We start from the raw sequence: 21530 nt of genomic DNA, 5'->3' as shown, positions 1-21530 counted from the left end.
TGGTGGCATCCACCTGAGCCCATTACATTGTCTGTGGGACTTGGGACAGGGCAACTGGCAAAACTACGCCGATAACTCCTGCTGATGCTGTTTTCTGTGCTGTAATAAGTTGTCTTGTTCTGACCCACTAAGTCTCACTACTTTCTACACCTGTGAAGTAGTGACAGGTCTAGTCCTTGCTATCCTTTGTGAGGTTGGAGTTCCTCCCTGGCAGCATCTCTGACTCCAAGTCACCTGTTTTCTTATTTTTTGTGTATATATTTTTTGTATATATTTTTTATTGGAGTTCGATATGCCAACCCAGTGCTCATCCCGTCAAGTGCCCCCCTCAGTGCCTGTCACCCAGTCACCCCAACCCCCTGCCCACCTCCCTTTCCACCACCCCTTGTTCATTTCCCAGAGTTAGGAGTCTCTCATGTTCTGTCTCCCTTTCTGATATTTCCCACTCATTTTCTCTCCTTTCCCCTTTATTCCCTTTCACTAATTTTATATTCCCCGTATGAATGAAATCATATAATGTTTGTCCTTCTCCAATTGACTTACTTCACTCAGCATAATACCCTCCAGTTCCATCTACATTGAAGCAAATGGTGGATATTTGTCATTTCTAATGGCTGAGTAATACTTTTTATTGGAGTTCAATTTGCCAACATATAGTATAACGCCCAGTGCTCATCCCGTCAAGTGCCCCCCTTAGTGTCACCTGTTAAGGAAGTCCTGTGTCTCACAGGAATGGCCAGTCTTAATATCCCTGCCACATTCAGTAATTGACGACAAGCAGCCTGTGGGAAGTTTGGCCTTGGTGAAAATGCAGGGATAATGGATTTCAGCTGCAGCAGCATTGGATTTCAGAGCTCAGCAGCTGTGACTGTTCATCACTTGTGCTCCCTGGAGTCAGAAATCTGAGAGGTGCATATTCACCCTGCACTGGGCCAGGCCTGAAACAACCAGCTAGCAACTGGTGTTAGCAGATCTTTGGGAATGGTGAATGTTTACTTGTTTCTTTTGTGGATTCACTTCGCAGAAGATAGTTGGAATTCACTGGTAGAAAAATTTCCAGTGATCTTAAGGCTAAACAACCACATTGAATGAAGTGCTCATTAAGAATGCTTTTCATGACATAAAGACTCCAAACTCTGGGAAACGAACTAGGGGTGGTGGAAGGGGAGGAGGGTGGGGGGTGGGGGTGAATGGGTGACGGGCACTGAGGGGGGCACTTGACGGGATGAGCACTGGGTGTTATTCTGTATGTTGGCAAATTGAACACCAATAAAAGAAATTATTTTTTTTTAAAAGAATGCTTTTCATGGGGCAGCCTGGATGGGTCAGCGGTTTTGCGCCACCTTTAGCCCAGGGCCTGATCCTGGAGACCTGGGATCCAGTCCCATGTCGGGCTCCCTGCATGGAGCCTGTATCTCTGCCTCTCTCTTTGTGTCTCTCATGAATAAATAAATAAAATCTTTTTTAAAAAAAAGAATGTTTTTCATTTTTTGTATTTTTTTATTGGAGTTCGATTTGCCAACATATAGCATAACACCCAGTGCTCATCCTGTCAAGTGCCCCCCTCGGTGCCCGTCAGCCCCTTGGACTACATTCCCCAACCCCCCGCCCACCTCCCTTTCCACTACCCCTTGTTTGTTTCCCAGTTAGGAGTCTCTCGTGTTCTGTCACCCTCACTGATATTTCCCACTCATTTTCTCTCCTTTCCCCTTTATTCCCTTTCACTATTTTTTATATTCCCCAAATGAATGAGACCATATGATGTTTGTCAGTTCTTGCTGTATCAGGATTTCTTTCGTGGTGTCCTAACATCCTAGTCTGTCTGTCTGTCCATTTTTGCTTCCTTTAACCCATTGGAGCATGAACCTAATAAGTATCTATCTTGGCAGTTTATGGATTCATTGAATCCTAAATTGGAAATAATCCTTATCTGGTAGAGGACATCCCTTCTGTAAACATGTTTCAAAGCTCTTGGAAAGGAATAACCTGGTTATTGTCTAAGTGGGATTCTAGTGAAGTGTAAAGTGTTCCTTGCTGTGCTGTTAGGACTAAAGAATAAAGTTAAGCATTTCCTGATGTCTTTTATTTTATCTGAAAATGTAAACTTAGAAGACATAATTTGGGGTGTGATTATTTGCACTAGAAGGATTTAACCTAGCGTTCTTCCTTTACTAAATAAGTGGCTCCTGATTTCTACAAGTGTTACTGGAAACTGCGTCATAAAATAGATAAGAGCAGGTCATATTTTTCAGTAGGAAATAACAATTACATTTATGATAAGCATTTGGTATTCTATAAATTATGACCATCAAAGATACATTGTTCCCTAGATAAATCATTAAAAATACTGAAATAATGTGCCAGGTCCTATAAAGGGGCAAAACCGTATGATATATGTTAATAAGTTACTCTAAAGTATATGTGGAAAAGATTTGTTTAAAAAAATGAAGTGTATGCATATTATGCAGATATATGGTTGTTGTGATTGTATATTTATTTTTAAAGATTATTTATTTATTTATTTATTTATGAGCGACACAGAGAAAGAGAGAGAGAGGCAGAGACACAGGCAGAAGGAGAAGTAAGCTCCAGGCAGGGAGCCCGACACGGGACTCGATCTCAGGTCTCCAGGATCAGGCCCTGGGCTGAAGACGGCGCTAAACCGCTGGGCCACCCGGGCTGCCCATGATTGTATATTTAATTTGAGGCCAATATACTCTCTACAATGAACTTCAATAAAAAATGTGACTACTGGGGATCCCTGGGTGGCGCAGCGGTTTGGCGCCTGCCTTTGGCCCAGGGCGCGATCCTGGAGACCCGGGATCGAATCCCACGTCAGGCTCCCGGTGCATGGAGCCTGCTTCTCCCTCTGCCTGTGTCTCTGCCTCTCTCTCTCTCTCTCTGTGTGACTATCATAAATAAAAAAAAAATGTGACTACCTTTTGCCAGCTTAGGGTTTAGAAGAGTACTTTGAGGATGATTGGAGATGAACTAGCCTCTTTAAAGAAGCCATTTTAAAAAGTCTGAACTGATGTTTTCCTTTTTCTCGTGCCTCATGAGAAACTGAGGTATTAGCTATCATTCCATTCAGCTTAGGATAGGGTTACAAGTGGCTTAAGAAGTGATGTTGATGATGATCATGATGTTTCTTTAAGAGAAGGGCATTTATTAGCAAGTAGCTAACAACAGCCAAAAACCTTGATGATTATTAAATCTCTAACTTCTTTGGATTTTTTTTTTTGTTAGTATGCCATATGATTAACAAATCAGAAAGTATACTTTGTGGGTGTTGTCAGAGCACACATCTTATTTTGCAAGCTGGTTTTGTTTATTTCCAATGTACATTTCTATTTAATTTTGTCACTATCCTTGTAATTTTCAGTGTCTGTATAGCATTCTTTCTTGTTAATACACTGTACCAGTTCCCCCTGCTTGGATTGTTTTAATTTTTCATCATAATTAATAGTACTGTTATGAACTTTTTTTATAAAGATTTTATTTGTTCGAGAGAGAGAGAGAGAGAGAGGCAGAGACACAGGCAGAGAGAGAAGCAGGCTCCATGCAGGGAGCCCAACGTGGGACTTGATCCCGGGTCTCCAGGATTACGCCCTGGGCAGAAGGCAGCTGAACATTTTTATATAGAGTGCTTTTTAAATTTTTCCTTTTGTATTATCCCCTTGGACTACATTCCCCAAAGGGGAGTTACCAGATCCAAAAGTACAAACAGAACCATCACTTGTCTTACTTATTGTTAGATTGCTTTTTAGAAAGATCAAATTTGTGGAACCATCAGCAATGTAGAGCTCAAATAGAATTTTTCCCTTGCATTCTGGACAGCACTGGATTTTATTATTTTATTCCTTTTCTCTTCTCTGGAATGTTTATTGTGATGCCTTCAGGTTATTCTAATTTGCATTTTCTTTCATTGCAAGTGAAGCTGTGCATTTTTATTTTTAGTACTTTCATTTATTTCTTTACATTTACATGGTTCCATCTCTAAGGACTGTAGCTACCAGCTCAAACATGCTTAGTGTATTTTGGCCAGCAGGCTTTGAACCACTATGATAGGCATCTTTCTTCCCATTGTAGTATTCATTCACCTTTTGACATTTAGTTCATTTGACAAAAAGCATTGTTTAAAGGGAGGGCTGACTTTATTTGAAGTCACAAATGCAACCATAGAAACAGACCAAATCAGTGGCTCAAGGAAATAGTATCTGTCCAATAGCATGTTTGCATTCTCTATCTTCTTCCTTTCTCACCTCCTCCCATCTCTTCCTCTCTCTCTGTTTTCTGCCTTTAGGAGGGAGGATATTCAATTAGACTTCCTTCTAAAGCTATACATTATATACTTGTTATTCATATAGTATATATCTCAAGAAGAGCACTAGATCCACTGGTAAAACAGATGGCTTCTGGAGAGGAGAACCAGGTAGCAGCTAGAAGAGCAGAAGTGAAGAGGCTTACTTTTCACCATACCATTTGTACTTTTGACTTCCAAACTGGATTTATATTATTATTTTTTTTTATTTTATTTTTAATTTATTTATGATAGGCACACAGTGAGAGAGAGAGAGGCAGAGACACAGGCAGAGGGAGAAGCAGGCTCCATGCACCGGGAGCCCGATGTGGGATTCGATCCCGGGTCTCCGGGATCGCGCCCTGGGCCAAAGGCAGGCGCCAAACCGCTGCGCCACCCAGGGATCCCTATATTATTTATTAATAAAGACAAATCCATAGGTAAGATCAGGATTTGTCATCATTGCAAACCATTAAAAATGACTTTTTAAAAAATATTTTATTTATTTATTCATGAGAGACACAGAGCACGCGAGAGAGAGGTAGAGACACAGGCAGAGGGAAAAGTAGGCTCCATGCAGGGAGCCTGATGTGGGACTCGATCCTGGGTCTCCAGGATTACAACCAGAGCAAAAGGCAGTGCTAAACTGCTGAGCAACCTGGGCTGCCCAAAAATGACTTTAAAACTTAGGCTGCTGCATATGATGAATTTCAGTATCTAAGGGCAGGAATGAGTAAACAGATGAAGGCAGCCAAACTTGGGGATACGTGATATTTGGGCAGAACTACCTGCCATTTATTTGCAAAAGTTGGGTTAACATTTATGGCCTATAGGTACAGCATAAGGGAAATTTACTTGCCTAGAAATATTTCCCCAGGGAGTTTTGGATAAGGCCTTGACATTCCTTTGACCTAACTTTTTGGATAAAACTGAGGTATGGAATGACTAGTTGGGATCATCTTCCTGTTTACTGAGGATGGAGGGAGGCTAGAGTGGTGTTTCTGTCTCATGGAAGCAGTTTCTAGCCAAGCACTGTTTGAGGCCAGTTGGAAGGTACAGGTCCTGATATGCTCTTGTGATTCCTTGACTTTGGTGGTTCTAGAGGGGGCCTGTCCTTTCTCCATCAGTGGAGTTCTGGCAAGTGCAGGAACAGAGATGTGACTGGAAAGCATGAGGTCCCTCTGGCCACATTGGTGGTTTATGTGTCTTTTGAAGGGGCCAAGAGGATGCCTGGAGGCTTCAAATCCCCTCTGAGGAGTCAGATATTTGCACTGCCGTAGGTGTTTGGGGGATAGACTCTGGAAATGACTTTCAGGGAATTTTTTAAAAAGATTTTATTTATTTATTTATTCATGAGAGACACAGAGGTGGGGGCGTAGAGACACAGGCAGAGGGAGAAGCAGACTCCATGCAGGGAGCCTGATGTGGGACTTGATCCTGGGATGAAAGCAGGCACTAAACCGCTGAGCCATCCAGGGATCCCCTTAGGGAATTCTTCAACCTAATCTGAACATGCTACTGCCTAAGGCCATGTGCTGACTAGGCTGGCACTATCCAGTAAAGGAGCCACTAGCTCCAAATGGATATTTATTTTTAAAAAGATTTTATTTATTCATGAGAGACACACAGAGAGAGGCAGAGACATAGGCAGAGGGAGAAGCAGACTCCCTGTGGGGAGCCCGATACAGGACTCGATTCCAGAACCCGGGGATCGTGACCCGAGCCAAGGACAGACACTCAACCCCTGAGCCACCCAGGTGCTTCACTCTAAATGGCTATTTAAATGGAAATAAGATGAAAAATTCAGTTCTTCAATCATACTAATGACTAAATAGGCATGTGGGGCTAGTGGCTACTGTACTGGAAAGAAAATGTGCCCAGAGGGGGGAGAGAGAGAGAGAGAGAGAGAGAGAGAGAGAGGATTCCATTGGACAGCACTGAATTAGATCATTCAGGCATAGTGGCATTGTATGCAGCTCTGAAACCAGAGGCAAAAGCCTTCCTGGTGCTTTCTAGACCTACCCAATCCTACCTGTCCTTTGAGGATTGCCTCGATTGCAGTTCTTCCAGGAAACTCATACTGACCATTCTAGCTCACACCCATGAGTCCCTTCTTTGAACTCCTAGAGTACACAAAATATATGATGACTCACTCTTACTGGTGTTATACTTTTGCTTTTAAGTAAGTCTTACCAGGATCCCTGGGTGGCGCAGCGGTTTGGCGCCTGCCTTTGGCCCGGGGCGCGATCCTGGAGACCCGGGATCGAATCCCACGTCAGGCTCCCTGCATGGAGCCTGCTTCTCCCTCTGCCTGTGTCTGTGCCTCTCTGTCTCTCTCTGTGTGACTATCATGAATAAATAAATAAAAAAATCTTTAAAAAAAAAAAAAAAGTAAGTCTTACCTTCCAAGCAAGGCTTCAGTGCCCTCAGGAGCAGACTGAATCCCACACTGCCTGGCAGATGTATCTCAATGGGAGGCACTCCCTCTTTTTTGTGCCAAAATGCCTATCAGAAACATTTGTCAAACTTTTCTTCTCTCTAGCTGCCTTTTTGTATGTTCTTTGCTCTTATTTATTTATAAGAATTTAAAAGTACTTATAAGAATGAGTGTGTAGGACACAATGTCATGTTTCAAAAACCATTTATTTTTTGAGGAAGGTCAGCACCCTTATCGATGTTAGGTGTAGCAGCCTCAGCTTCTGTCCTGTTGAGGGGGTGAGGGTGAGGAAGATTTCAAAACATTGGCATTAGATCTTGAAAACACTTTGGACAGAGCTGATGATCCCTTCTTCATCATTTCAGACCCCTGTTTGGAAGTACTGGGCTTATCAGCATCTGTGAACAAACCAAAAAAGAAGTCTGGTCTTTTATTGGGCTTCCGATTAAGGCTGTCAGGCTAGGGGTTGATGATTTAGGATTCAGAAAGAAGCATTTATATAATAACTTCTGAGTTTTACAGTGCTTTCACAAAGAGTCTTTTTTTAAGTTTTTCATTTTCATTCCATTGTAGTAAACAGTGGCATATTAGTTTCAGGTGTACACTATAGTGATTCAACAATTCTATACATTACTCAGTGCTCATCATGATAACACAAAGACTCTTCATTTGCTCCTTCTGACACCCTTGGGAAGGAAACCAGAGACACTCATAAGATAATGTCAATTCTAAGACATTCTTAGATGACCTTAGTGACTTCAGATGAGGTGGGCAGGTGGCAAATTGGCATTAGAGCCCAGGCTCTGATGTACATCTCTGTACTCCCTGCACTCTGATGCTTCTTGAGCCAGGCTTAGCAGTACCTTCTCCCCCATGCCATCCAATAACTATCCAAAACAGCCTGAGGAGCTAATTCCAGATGGAAAGGTAACTTCCAATTCTCAACAGTGTGGGCATCCATTTCAGAATGTCCAGGTAAAAGCAGCAGTGCATTAAAAAAGGTTATCATTTCTCACTTGCTTTGGGTGAATTTTCAGTTGACTGACACCAAATGATCTGTTTGCTGTGTGAGCTATAAAGGACTTGTGTGGCCAATGAGTCTCCATTTGGAACCATTTTTTTCTGCACCACTGGTTTTGTGCAAATCCTATCATAGTTTATGTTAACAGAATGGTTACTGTATCTGTAAGGACAGAAATGAACATTTATCCATGTTGCTGATGCATCACAGTAGAATGTCATGAAAAGACACAGGGTAATAAAGCACATATTTTCTTGTTTCTAGTAAATGACAAAGTTCTCCTCTAGCTTTTGCAGTTATCTAGCTTTTAATCTCCGCAATATAACCTTGGGAATCTCAAGAATCTATAATTAAAAGTAAGGTAGGAGATAGCAAATTCACTCACAAATAAGGGGGAAAGTTTAGCTTTTCAAAATAATGATGCAGTACTGGAATGTGCTAGTAGTTGACAAAATAAGAACAACCTAGAAATTAATATGGAAAAAGTAAAAATCTGCATAGGCAAAGACAAAGGCTCAAATGGAGAGATGTACAGTCTGAAAAAGCAAGACTAAGACTTTTAGTTATAGGATTGAGCCATGTGCTACAGGCCATATTCTGAAAATCTCATGGGAGAGGAAAAATGAAGCTTTGTTTTTGCAATTTGAAGATCTTAGGAATGCAGATGCCTGGCTCCCATTTCCCAGAAATACTGACTGGGCAGTTCTGGGGAGGGGTCAGGATTCTGCATTGCTAATAAATCTCCTAGGTGATCCTGATGCAAGCTGGCACTAAACACCACGTTGGGACATTGCCCTGGTAGGTGCTGCATATTGTTCAAGACTGGCACTGGCTAGAATAACAGTGGACACAAAGCTCATCCCTAGGGGCACAGTGAACCCTTTGACTAACAATTACTCCTCCTTTCAAAGCAAAACTGCTGAAAAGGGAAATCAATCAGTGGGCATGAAATTCACTGTGTGTTGGAAGTAGGAGTTAGGTATTATATCAAAATGAAGCCAGCGTGGTGAGACCAACTGTCTTGCAAGATACCATGATGCTGCTTTAAATAGCTTGTGGGCAGTATAGTGGGGCTCACATGGTTGGCACTATTCCTATGAAGAGAGAGATGTGTTTATGTCCAAACTGAAATTGCCATGATGCATGCCAAGTGCTATAGAATGACACTTCATGCTATGAATTGATTTAGGTTCCCAATACAACCATATTTGTAAACAACAAAATACCAAAAAAAAAAAAAAAACAAAACACTGTAAGCTGTAATGGGCATGTGTTGGCCTAAAAGTCCTCTTTTTCTGTGGGTTTTCATAAACAGGCATCCCTGTAATTTCTAATCAATTCTCCTCTGTGGGCCTTTTTTTTTTTTTTTTTTTTTTTTTTACTATTTTAAGCACCAGGTTGGCATTTATGTCTTTCTTCCTCCAAAAGCCCTATCAAAGCAAAAATGTGTCATTTGAAGTCATAGCTGCTGCCAGTGAGTTCCTGTAATGTGCAGAATGCAGGGGCTGGGGGGACGTGTCCCTGTCATACTAAAGGTACAGAAGAATGTGATTTTACTATTGGATTGGATAGACAGTTGAAACCTAGATGGGATATTTCCTACTTGCCACCAAACGCTGCAGGCTGTCCTTGGTCACTACCCATTCTGAGATGTAGCCCCTGGCTGGCAGGAAGAATGTAGGATAAAAGCTACAGGACCTGTGAGGTTAGAGCCCTGGTTCTACAACTTGCTGGCTTTGCAATGTCAGGCAGGTCACTTGCTTCCATTTTCTCTCCTTGAGGACTTGTAGAGGGAGCACAGTATGGGAAGTTATTGGTCAGTGACTCTCTTTCCTCATCAATATGATGGGCATGATGCTTCACAGGGTGGATGTGAGAAAATCACTTAGCAGAATGCCTGGTACATAGCCAATACTTGATAAAGGTTACTGCCAGGAACTGCCACCCTTTTGCTGTGAGGTTCAGCTCAGAGAGCCGCATAACAACTTGCAAATCGCAATACTATATACATAGTAAGTAATATTATTTTAACCCCATATTGGTGGTGGGTAAGGGTGCAAGGCAAGAGCCACTCACTGCAGGGGGAGTGAATATATTTAGAATGACATAATTGATAGTTTTATTATAAAATCATAAATATGTTGTACCTGAAGTGCCATCACTTGAAGGACACAGGCTGGCCAGAGCACTTTCACGTTGATAGAGGGTGATAAACTGCCAAGACAGAGGTGAAGTACTAACTTAAGTCTCTGTCCTTTGTTGGACAATGAACACCAGAAATATCTAGAAACCCCTAAAGCACAAAGCACAAATAACCATGTGGCATTTCTGTACCCCTGTGTTGGTACTCTGCAGGCTCAAAGAATTATCCTCTGGGATTTTGGCTGTTCTAGGCACGACTTTTCAGAATTCTTGCCAATTATGTCACCCAGGATTGGCCCCAGGCTTGGACATGTGCTGCCCTTGTAGGATAATTTCAAGGGCTCAAGTGTCCCAGGTGGCAAAAGATGCCAGCCATGCACACCTCCTCCCTCCTGGGGCCTGGAATAAATAATATGTTGTAAGTCCTTTTCTGAGGGAAGATAATGATGGAAGGAGGTCTTAAGGGGAGAAAGGTTGTCTAATCCAGTACCCCAATCTCCCTTTAAATTGTTATTAACAGTTGTGAGGTCTGGAGCAAATACGTGGCAATGTGGGGCTGCGGGGATAGTGGCTCAGATGCTGGCTTTGCTCTATGGACCTTTATCACCTCCTGGAATGCTAGAAGCAGCATGATCGCAGAAGGGCACAAAATAGGCTGGGGGGGGGGTGTTGCCAGGCAGTAGGGTAGCCACTCCATGGTGGTGGCAGTTAAAAAGGAAGTGGCCAATCCATGAACCAAGGCATAAATGCATGCAAGATGAGAGAAGTGTGTTTCCTATTGATGGTGTGGAGGGCATAGTATTATTGTAAAAGTTTGACTAATACTTCTAAGAGGATTTGAGGCACTTTATGGCTTAAGACATTACAAAATAGGATGTTTAAAAGGATAAACCCAGGCAGGGACAATCTAAAGAACTGGTTCTCAACACTAGCAGCATGATAGAACCATCCGGATAAATATTAAAAACAGGCATGCTTGGGCCCCATCCCAATTGAACAGGAATCCCTGAGGGTGGGACAAGCATTTATCTATTTTCTAAGTTGCCCAGGTGACCCTAATGTGCAGCCAGGCTTAGCACTCCTGAGCTAAAGGAAGGGGGGAGGGGGCGCATATTGGGGGGAGGAAGCAGATGCTCCTAAATGGTCTGAAATAAGTAGGTTAAGTCAATCGTTTGCAATGTTGGCTATACATTAAAATCACCTGGGCAACCTTTAGAACTCCAAAGGCCCAGGCTGCAACCCAGACCAATCAGAGTCTCTGGGAGTGAGGCTCGGGAATCATTTTAGAAAGTTTGCCAGATTCCAATGTGCAGCCAGGGTTGCGAACCTCTGCTCTGTGTAGTAGTTCCCAAATATAGCTGTACATCTGACTAATGGGGAGAGGGCTATGGAACTCCCAACAAAGAGCCTAAATTTGGCTCTGATGGCTAAGGCTGTTCTTTCAAAAAACTATTGTTGGGCATCTGCTATATTTCAGTCCTGTGTTAGGTGATGGGCATACAGTTATGAACAAAACAAACAAATCCCTTGCCATCATGAAGCTTATAGTCAAGTGAATATAAAGTCTACCAGAAGATGACGGCAGGAATATTTGTCTGCTTCCTTTACTGGGTCTCTGGTGCCTGGCCCATAGTAGGCACTTGATAAAAAAAATTGTTAAATGAATGAACGATGGACTGAATAGTGACTTGAGTGTTGTGAAGAAAAATAAAGCAGGGTAAGTTAGGATAGTTTCTATCTTACATGATGTGGTCAGGGAAGGCCTCACAGAGATGGTGACTTTTGAGCAAAGACTGTAAGGAGATGGGGAAGGAAGACACAGCTATCCGGGGATAGAGTGTTCCTGGCAAAGAAAGAGCAAGTGCAAAGGCCCTGAGGTGAAAGCATGCTTGGCATTTTAGGGGAGCAGTAAGGAGGCCAGTGTGGCTGAAGGAATGGCAGTGAGTGGACAGAGGGCTTACAGAGTGACATATGGGTAATGGAGGTTGGGAAGAGAGAGGGTGAGCAGCTCATATAGGGCCCTGTAGACTATGGTAAGGACTTTAGTATTAAGGGAAACATGATGGCTTCTTTTCTGTGGCTGACACTGGGAAATATACGTATTCATATGTACAGTGACTAATGTTTCCCTGGAGCTGAATGCAAGCAGGAATTTCTGTGCTACTCAATAAAGAACACTGGATATCTTAATGGATCATGCCTTTACCTATAATTTTGTAATGGGAAAAAACTTAGCAAGTGAGAAGAAAAATCAGCAGAGTCAAAATGAGCTAGGGATTCAGCTTGACAATGGCAAAGCCTGTTAGCAGGCCTCCAGACTGGCCTCTAAGTGATGCTTGCGGTTGTCAAATAGATGTTAGTATTGCTAAATGAGAAGTGTCTGGAAAACTGATAAGGGGTGTGCACAGGTGTGTGCGCACGTGTGGGGGCATGCACTGGGAGGGCTTAGAGTAAACCTAGAGGAAAGCCAAAGTGATACAAAACAGAAAGGAGGGTGCATGCGGATCTATGGCTTTGGCTATTATTGGAAATTTCCTAAAATCGCCATAGGGAAGGGGCATTTCTTGGGATCACACTGAGGAGTTGCCAGCCTTTTGGCAAGCTGCCTGTGAAGGGTCAGTGCGCTTGGGGACATTGGGAAGGGGTTGGAATCAGGACTCATTTTCTTCAAGCTGCACCCCTTTCTCTTCGGAGTATCTCTTCTCTCCCTGGCCTCACTAGGTCCCTCTCCTGGGCCTGCCTGGGGTGCGCTGTGACTCTCTTCAGCTTTTCTCTAGAGGCTACAGGAACCAAACTGAGTGGCACTGTTCTAAGGTGCTAAGGGGGGCTGTAGCTTACTCTGTGCATTTGCAGAAGGACAATAATTTAACCCAAGTGTGAGGATTTGGATGAAAGGATTTTCAGGCACCAGAGGTTGGCCTCAGCTGGGAGAGGTTTGTGTGTGGGAAGGTGTGAACAAGGGAATGCTTCGTAACGCCCCTCAGAGCATGCCACCCGAGCAGTCCCTTATTTCTATCAGGGCTTCACTGGCTCACAATGAGGGGCCAGTGAAAAATATTTACCTTAATACTGCTTGCATTCTCCATATCTGAAAATTCAAAACTTTCTGTGATAGAAATACAATATTGGAAAACAGTTATTTCAGAGACATTCACAAATTGTGGCACAAACATTATCTCAATAGTTTTATCAAAGGATTGCGGAAATGAGGCAAACAGAAAAAAGTTGAAAAGGGGTGAGATTCCCTAGAAGTTTGGACACAGGTCTTGGTTCTTTACTCCCAAACTGGGAAAGATGGTGTGTGATGTGGTGGAAGGAGCACTGGCCAGAACATCAGGAAAAGAAGGGTTTGCAACTAGCTTAGGTATCCTGACGCAATCACTCAAGCTCTGTGGCCTTCTTTGTTCATCTGTAAAATGAGAAATTAGGTGGTGGGTGACTTCTAAGGACCACTGCAGCTCCCTGGTTGTAGACAGTTGAAATAACTGAATGAGGTTGATAGCTAAAGGAATGCTAGAAAGGAAGGTAGCTGGTCTTAGGATATGGTTACTTCCTATGAAAATTGGAAGAGTCAGCTGAGGCATTATCCTGAATTCCAGGAGACATCGGCGCATTGAAATTTGGCCGAAGGAGGTAGAAATGATACCAAGAGGAAAGTTTCAAAAAGACCCACAGCTAGGGAGGGAGTGAGAAGTAAAGGAGCAGTGGACTTGTATGGAGTCAGAAAAACTGTGTTTGGATCTTAGCTTCACTATATAGAGCTCAGTGAACACTGGTAAATTCTAACTTTTCTGACTCTCTTTCTTCATATGTACAAAGGGGATGGAACTACTTTCTCTCAAGAGGACCAGCTGAAGTAAGGTATATGTATTTGATAGACATTCTATACATGTGTAATCATAAAGAACCAAGATGAGAAGATTCTCTCTGGATTACCCTTTGAGCCAAGGATTCTAGAAGAAAATACAGTAAAACCTCAGGTATCTTGAATATGAGAGAGGTCCCATTACTTGAATTATCTGATGAAACTGGTTAACCAGAATACCCACTAAATTTTATTACCAGTTGCTAGTTGTTCAAAAGTGTCTGCATGTGCTTTCCTACCTTAAAGGGTCTTGTATGCTGTACATATTTGACTTTTTTTTTGATGATTGGGGCCATTTCAATATAATTTTTTAAGTGTCTAGGCTAAATGCATAGCATCCCTTCTGGGTATGTCTAAGAAGCTGTTTTGATAAAGAGGAAATGGAAAAATGGACAGTACCAGAGAGTCAGGGTCAAGTTGAGATTTTATTGTCTCCTCTGTGAAACTGAGGATGTGTATTGCTAGCCCTGACCTCGGCACTGAATTCTAAACTTAACTATCCAACTGCTCCTGTGATCTCTGCACTTGAGTGTCTAACAGCCTCAATCTCACACAACCCAAACAGAATTCTTGCTCCCTCTCCCCTCTCCACCTTTGTTCCCCTCCCTGTCTCACCACGTGGTACCACAAGCCACTTAGTTGCTTAAGTCAAAACTGTAGGAAGAATCATCCTTGATTTTTCTATTTTCCCCCATCTTCAACATTCCCTCCATTAGCAGTTCCTGCTGATTCAACCTTCAAAATACATGCTGAATCTGTTCACTTTTTACCACTTCCATTGTTACAACTCTAGTCCAAGCCACCATCATTTCTTGGCTGGATTATTGTAAAACCCTCCTCACTGTTCTCTCTGCTTTAATCCTCTCTCTACTCAGCTCACTATCCAAGTAGTAGCCAGAGGGATTTTTTTAAAAATTCATAAATTAGATTATATCACTTCTCTGCTTAAAATCTTCCACAGGATTCCTACTGCAACCAAAAAAACAATCCACGCTCTTCTCCACGGTCTGTGACAGGCCCTAACATGACCTGATGGTTAGCTATCTAACTCCATCCCATACCCATTTCCCTTCTCACTGGGCTCCAGGTACTGGCCTTTATTCTTTTCCTCTAACATGCCAAACTCACCCCCCCTCGTAGGGTCTTTGCACTTACTCTACCCTATGCCTGGGATCCTCTGCTTCCAGATCTTCCTGTGGCTCCTTCCTTTTGTCATTAAGATCTGATGTTTCTGGACTTCTTGAACTAATCTAGCCAGCCACTCTCTATCACATTGGCCCTTCTTTCTTTTCTTCATATTCCATGAATTCCAAAATTATTTACTGTGTGCCCACTCTGTGCCTCTTTTCTAGGTATGTGGGGATAGAGTGAACAGACAAAAATACCTGTTCTCATAGAGCTAAATTCTAGGGGAGGGAGAGATCCAATGAATAAAAACATGCAATTTATCAGATAGTATAAATGCTAGGGAAAATAAAGCAGGGAAGGAGGTTAGGGAATACTGGGGTGGCAGTGAGTGCTGGGGTTGCAATTTTAAGGAAGGCGCTCAGAGGAGGCTTTACTTAGAAGATGGTATTTAAGCAAAGATCAGAAGAAGACAAGGAGTGAGCTATGCAGATACCTGGGAGAAGAATGTTTTAGGCAGCTCGGCAAGTGCAAAGGTTTGGAGGAAGGAGAGTCCCTGGCATGTCTGAGGGTGTGTGTGGCTGGATTGGAGTGACTAAGAGGGATTGTATGGAAAAGTGCTCAGAGAGGGTACAGGGAATGGGAGAGTACTGTCCAGAGCACGTGGGGCCTTGTAAGCCCCTGTAAAGACTCTGTGTGAGATGGGGGTACTTATTCTTGTCTAGACATGTTATGTTTATGTTGCCCCCTGAACCCCCTCGCCCCCCCAAGTTAGGATGAGGGTAAGGACTTTGTCTCTCTCACTCATGGCTTTATCTCCGGAACTCAGAACAGTGTCTGGCACAAAGAAAGTGTTCAGAGAGGGATGCCTGGGTGGCTCAGTGGTTGAGTGGCTGCCTTCTGCTCAGGGTGTGATCCCCAGGTCCCGCACTGGGCTTCCTGTGAAGAGTCTGCTTCTCCCTCTGCCTGTCTCTGCCTCTCTGTCTGTGTCTCTCATGAGTAAATAAATAACATATTTTTTTTAATTTTTATTTATTTATGATAGTCACAGAGAGAGAGAGAGAGAGGCAGAGACACAGGCAGAGGGAGAAGCAGGCTCCATGCACCGGGAACCCGATGTGGGATTCGATCCCGGGTCTCCGGGATCGCGCCCTGGGCCAAAGGCAGGCGCCAAACCGCTGCGCCACCCAGGGATCCCAATAACATATTTTTTAAAAAAAGAAAAGAAAGTGCTCAGAAAATCTCTGTTGAATGTGATTGAATGAATAAACTGGACAGGTGCCAATATTACCAAAGGATAGAGGAATTAATAAGCATGACAGTGCAATGAAGTTGAGGAAAACAATGCAACAGATTCAGGGTTAGGAGACTTAGGGTCTATATGGTGACTCCGTGTATGACTTTGGATAAGTCACTTCCCCACCCTGAACCTTAGGCTTTTCATCTTTAAAGTGAGGTTATATTAGATGGCTTCCTTCTGGCTCTAAAGCCTATGGTGATTCCATACTGCAGACTGCACACCAGTGATATATGATCTCATCCTCTGATTATGACATGTCCATGGGATTCTGGCAAACTTAATGGTACTCTATGGTTCATCTTTTAAGATTTTATTTATTTATTTGAGAGAGAGGGAGGAAAGAGAGCACAGCAGGGGGAGCGGCAGGCAGAGGGAGTAGGAAAAGCAGGCTCCTCGCCAAGCAGGGAGCCTTATGTGGGCTTGATCTGGGACCATGATCTGAGCTGAAGGCAGACACTTAACAGACTGAGCCACCCTGGCACCTCTATGGTTCATCTTTTAATAAATATTATTTCCACTTACAAGTGGAGAGGATAGCTTTCTTGAGTAACTTTTTGAGTGGGTTGCAGACTTGAAATAATCAAGGTCAACTCCAGCCCTCTAGTTAGAGTCTCAAGGCCACCTTTATAATGAAGAGTACACTCCCAACTGTAGACCAGTGCTGCCACTGTTAGAACCACATTCATCCTGAGCAATTTAAAAGAATAGGGGACCAAAAACTCAAGTTGTAAATATGCTAATGAGTCAGTTCTAACAGATCCAAAAGATAAAGTGGAGTCTACCCTAGCTAGATTCTAACATAAACAAATAAATTTAGGTTTAATTTTTAGCTTTAAAAGCTTTTTTATGGGGCACCTGGGTGGCTCAGTTGGTTAAGCATCTGCCTTTGACTAGGTCGTGATCCCAGCATCCTGGGATCGCTCAGCGAGAAGCCTGCTTTTCCCTCTCTTTCTGCCCTTAGCCCCTGCTCATGCTCTATCTCTCCCTCAAAAATTAATAAATAAAATCTTAAACAAGTAAAAAAAAGTTTTAAAAATATATTTTACTGGGGCTAAGCTAATCCTACAAAGCTAGCATACACTCTTAAAAAAGAAATGATTAAATCCTAGTAGCATGAGCTCTAGTCCACATATAAATGTGATAAACCCATATTTCCTGTATATTTCCTACAAGAGCATGGCAATTTTAAACTCATAACATCACACCATGTACTTTATACCAAATGTATTAATGAGATCTTAGTGATTCAGAAAAAGCAAACTAGTTGGCTCATGTTAATTACTCTCCTATATTAGGTCAACCTATTAGAGAACTCAGTGTTCACTTCATGTTTCACAATAGGAAACTTTATCGATGCAAAGAACAAAGTCTCCTTTAAATAGTATCTAAATTAAGAAAAAAAAATCAGTACAACCTTCTGTTATTTTGGCACTTGGATCTGAGGGACGATCATCATCATCACTAAAAAAAGATAAAAGACATTAGATTTTCTGTGCATTTAATAAATGAAGGAATACTCATTAAGTAAAAGAACAATCTGTCAAAATCATTATTCATATAGAAGGAAAGTTAGAATGGTATGTCCCTGAGTTCTCAAATCATGTGAAAATGACTGCTATATCGACTTTTATTTTGTTTTATGTGCGCCTCTTTTCTTCTCCAGTGACACAAATAATTGAGAGTGCCTGCAGTACTACTTCTGTATGTTACAACAATCATGAGGGGAGAAAGGATCAATGGTGGGCCAGGGGTAGGTGTCCTAAAATGGCATCAGGTAGAAAAGAAACTTTAATTTCATAGTGACAAGTGGAAAGGAATATATTTAACAATCTGGTAGATGTTTCTCCTTCTACCCTAGTTTTTCCCATGATACAGAGTGCTACCCTTCCCAGTTTGTGAATATTCTTATAAACATAAGAACAATTTTAGGCACATTTTGGCTATTCTAGAAAAAGCGTTAATCAGACTTCAAGTCTAGAGTGCCCTGTATTCCTCCCTTGTCTCCTATAGATACTGCAGAGTGCACCCCTTCTCTTCCAGCCTTCCCCAACCTGGATGTTCTTGTCTAAAGCTCAGCCAGATTTTAAGGCTCAACTCAAACTCCACTGCTTTTGAGCATTCTTCCCTGAATGCTCCACCTTACATAACCCCTCCATGTTGGGGATCCCTGCAACAGTGCCACACTGCTGCATGTTTAGGTACATAAGGAAACTAAGCAGGAAGCCCTTTAGGTGAGCCATCAGTGCAGGAACTACGGTTGACCTACAGGGCCTGTCTGTCTCTTAGGTTCTAGAATCTAACACATTAAACACTTAATCTAACTACACTGATTGGGCCACTATACTGGAAGAAGGAAGCAGAGACCAGATCAGTAGGGATGGGAGACAACATGAAAAGGGGACACTCAGGAAGTAACCACAGAGGAGAACAAGGGAAAGGAGTATGGGGAGTTGGAGGGTTGAGCCCCTGGCTTGCTCACATGGTTACTTGAGGTGCCCATGCTTTGCACCAACATAATTTTCATTTTGGGTTCCTATTTTCTTAGCTAACTCATATTGCTTTAATTGACTGTACCTAGAAAATGAAGGCAGATCCTCTTCATTGTATGAAGATGAACTCATAATTCTATGTAAGTAATATGCCGATTCAGTACTAGCTTTCATTTCTTCTCTCTGGAAAAGTGCAAGGCAGGTAATTATAAGAAGAAGATTTTGTAACAAATAAGTAAAATATAATGTTTCCTTAGTTATCTGTGTAGCATTTCTGATCAGGCACACTGGGTTGGCTCCTAAAATCTCACATGGCTTGCTAATAAATAGATCCTGATAAATAGACCTGAGTTTCTGTTGAGGCTATTGTTGTGGTGAACTTCTGGATTGGCCAGAGTTGTATGTATCTCTGTGTTTTCTTTTCTCGGGTTCACTGCAGTTTCTGGGTTAACCTAGAAATCGTTGCAGAGGGATATTCAAAGGGATTGTCTCACCAGGAAATCCTAAACCATGGGCATCTCCCAAACGCATGTACAGTGCAATTTTTTTTTTTTTTTGATAGGGCTAACTCAAGAGGATAAGGCCTGGACCAATTACTAGAACAATACAGAACCAGAGACAGGAGCTGTGTGTCAGAGTGATAGTGGGGCTTATGGAAGGAAGAATATTCAACATACTTTGAATAACTTGCTATGTTTCAGCAAGTGGGGTAATTTTTGAGGAAAAAGTTGGTTAAGTATCTTGCCCAAAGGTCGCACCGCTACTAATGGCAAAGCCAGAATTCAAACCCAGATAGGCAGAATTTGCATGAATCTTTCTACTCCCCTCCAGCCCACCTTCTGGTCTGCCCACTGGCATGGAGTTTCTGCAAACAAAACTTCCAGTGAGTACTTAGAAGTCAGAATATAAAAAAGAATGAAATCTATGATTTTAAATAATTGGATTGCATTTCTCTTGTTTCCACTTTCTGTTTTTCTTGTCCTTCTAACTAACCTAGGACCCTTTTCATGATCCATTTTTCTTCAATTGAGGTTTCTGGCTTCATCTGTTCATCATTTCCCTTTTGTTGCAAATATCATCAAAGTGGGGAGAGCCTGTCCAGATTCAGTTTATGCCCTCTTATTCCTACCCAATGTAAATTTATTGGACTAAGTTTGTGAAACTCTATACCTTTTCTATAGAAACCCATTCTCATTGAGAGTCCCATTTGTAACTTACGCTTAGCTGTGTCTTTCTCTCCCAAAAGGAAGAATCTGTGCCAGTCGGGGATTTGGAGGTAGTCACATCAGTATTAGAAACAAGTCTTTGTTGTGTCTCCTCAGACTCTGTCCATAGAGTTGGTGATGCTTCAGTATTTGTTGTAGTTACAGTAGATCTGCGATGACAGCATTTCCCTAGAGACAGAAATTTTTTCAAATTTCTCTTGCTTATCAGTGGCTTGTGAAGAGCCACTGTGCCCATTATGGGCTTTATCTCTTCTTTTGCTTGATCATCAAACAGGTCTTCTGGAAGTTCTTCTTTCACAACATTTTGTAAAACAACTTCATCTTCATTGGAAGTTAAGCCCTCTTCCACTTTATTTTCTGAAACTTCTTGACCAATATCATGAGTTACCAACCGAATGATAAGATCTTTTTTGCTGTGGACATCTTTTAAAAGCTCCACTTTGGTAATGTCAGGCTTTATTAAGTTCTGGAATGAATTCCTACTAGCAGCCTGGAATTGAAGGGAAAATTAATATTAAAAACTATTGTCTTAGTCATTTTTCTTGTGGTTCTATATAGAAATAATTAAAAACTATTGTCTTAGTCATTTTTCTTGTGGTTCTATATAGAAATAAAGCAATTTTCACATGGTTTTCAGTTTCAATTGAGTAAAACTATCCTCAAATGCCACTTACTGGCAGAGTAGTGATATATTTAAAAGAAGAAATAAATAAAAATCATAAGCAATATTTTCTCATTTCAGTAATCCTCTTTCTTTCCTTTCTTTCTTTCTTTCTTTCTCTTTCTTTCTTTCTTTCTTTCTTTCTTTCTTTCTCTCTCTCTCTCTCTCTTTCTTTCTTTCTTTCTTTCTTTCTTTCTTTCTTTCTTTCTTTCTTTCTATCTAAGAATAGTGTCATCCAGTCCAAAGAAGGGAAACCTAGTAAGTTTTGTCTTCTGCATCAAATTTTACTTTTTACTTTCCAAGAACTGCAAAAGGCACAAATCCTTTAATTACATTGTTTTCACCATTTACCTGGGAAGATCTGTAACAGATTTAGATAGGACGTCTTTTTTTAAACTTCTTACTGAGGCAACAAATCATAGAGCAATCTAAATATAGATATCTTCATGAACAAAAGACAAGGTATTGGCTGACCCTGATTTTAAAATATGATTGTGAAAGACTTTGCATGTTCACTTTTCATCCTCCACATTCTAACCCTTAAACATATTTTCCAAAGGGAGCTTCAAAGAATAACTCTTCATTCCTCCTCACTTCCCTGGTCAAATGTCACTTTCCATCTTGCAATGGTAAAGACAGTTCAAGGAAAAGACAGTCATAAGTGACTTTTCCCATTTCTGTAGCCTTTGATGATGCCATAGAACCTTTACATTAATTTGGGTTATCAATCTTAAATCTCTATAAAACTGCAAACCAGAGTTTCAGATAAATGCTACCTTACAGTAGTATCTTTTGTGAGAAACAGAATCATAATCAGTCTTGATGATCTGTGCTGGTGGAGAGAAATAGTGGTTCAAAAGCTTAAAATTGTCTCTATGGCTCTCTTTGTGTCACTGTAAGAGTCTGATAGGCCTGTATCTGGTGTGTTAGAAGTTTTGGTATCTCAGAATAGCAAATAAAGCCT

At 41.7% G+C, this 21530-nt stretch overlaps 1 protein-coding gene across 1 annotated transcript in view; it reads right to left on the bottom strand.

Annotated features, from left to right (window-relative positions):
- Window positions 1–6924: 6924 nt before the first annotated feature.
- Window positions 6925–21530, bottom strand: part of LOC140628416 (fibrous sheath-interacting protein 2-like) — a 75231-nt gene continuing 60625 nt past the window's right edge. The window contains exons 17-22 of the mRNA XM_072817791.1: window positions 19898–20395; window positions 18765–18862; window positions 17605–17651; window positions 12963–13006; window positions 9906–9972; window positions 6925–7135 (exon numbers count right to left, since the gene is read on the bottom strand). Of these exons, the coding sequence (XP_072673892.1) occupies window positions 6993–7135; window positions 9906–9972; window positions 12963–13006; window positions 17605–17651; window positions 18765–18862; window positions 19898–20395 (897 nt within the window). The 3' untranslated portion in view covers window positions 6925–6992. The remainder of the gene's footprint in view (window positions 7136–9905; window positions 9973–12962; window positions 13007–17604; window positions 17652–18764; window positions 18863–19897; window positions 20396–21530) is intronic.

The sequence above is a fragment of the Canis lupus genome, chromosome X (assembly GCF_048164855.1).
Source record: "Canis lupus baileyi chromosome X, mCanLup2.hap1, whole genome shotgun sequence".
Taxonomy (NCBI): domain Eukaryota; kingdom Metazoa; phylum Chordata; class Mammalia; order Carnivora; family Canidae; genus Canis; species Canis lupus.
The sequence above is the reverse complement of the archived record's forward strand: the minus strand, read 5'-3'. Positions and strand labels throughout refer to the sequence as shown.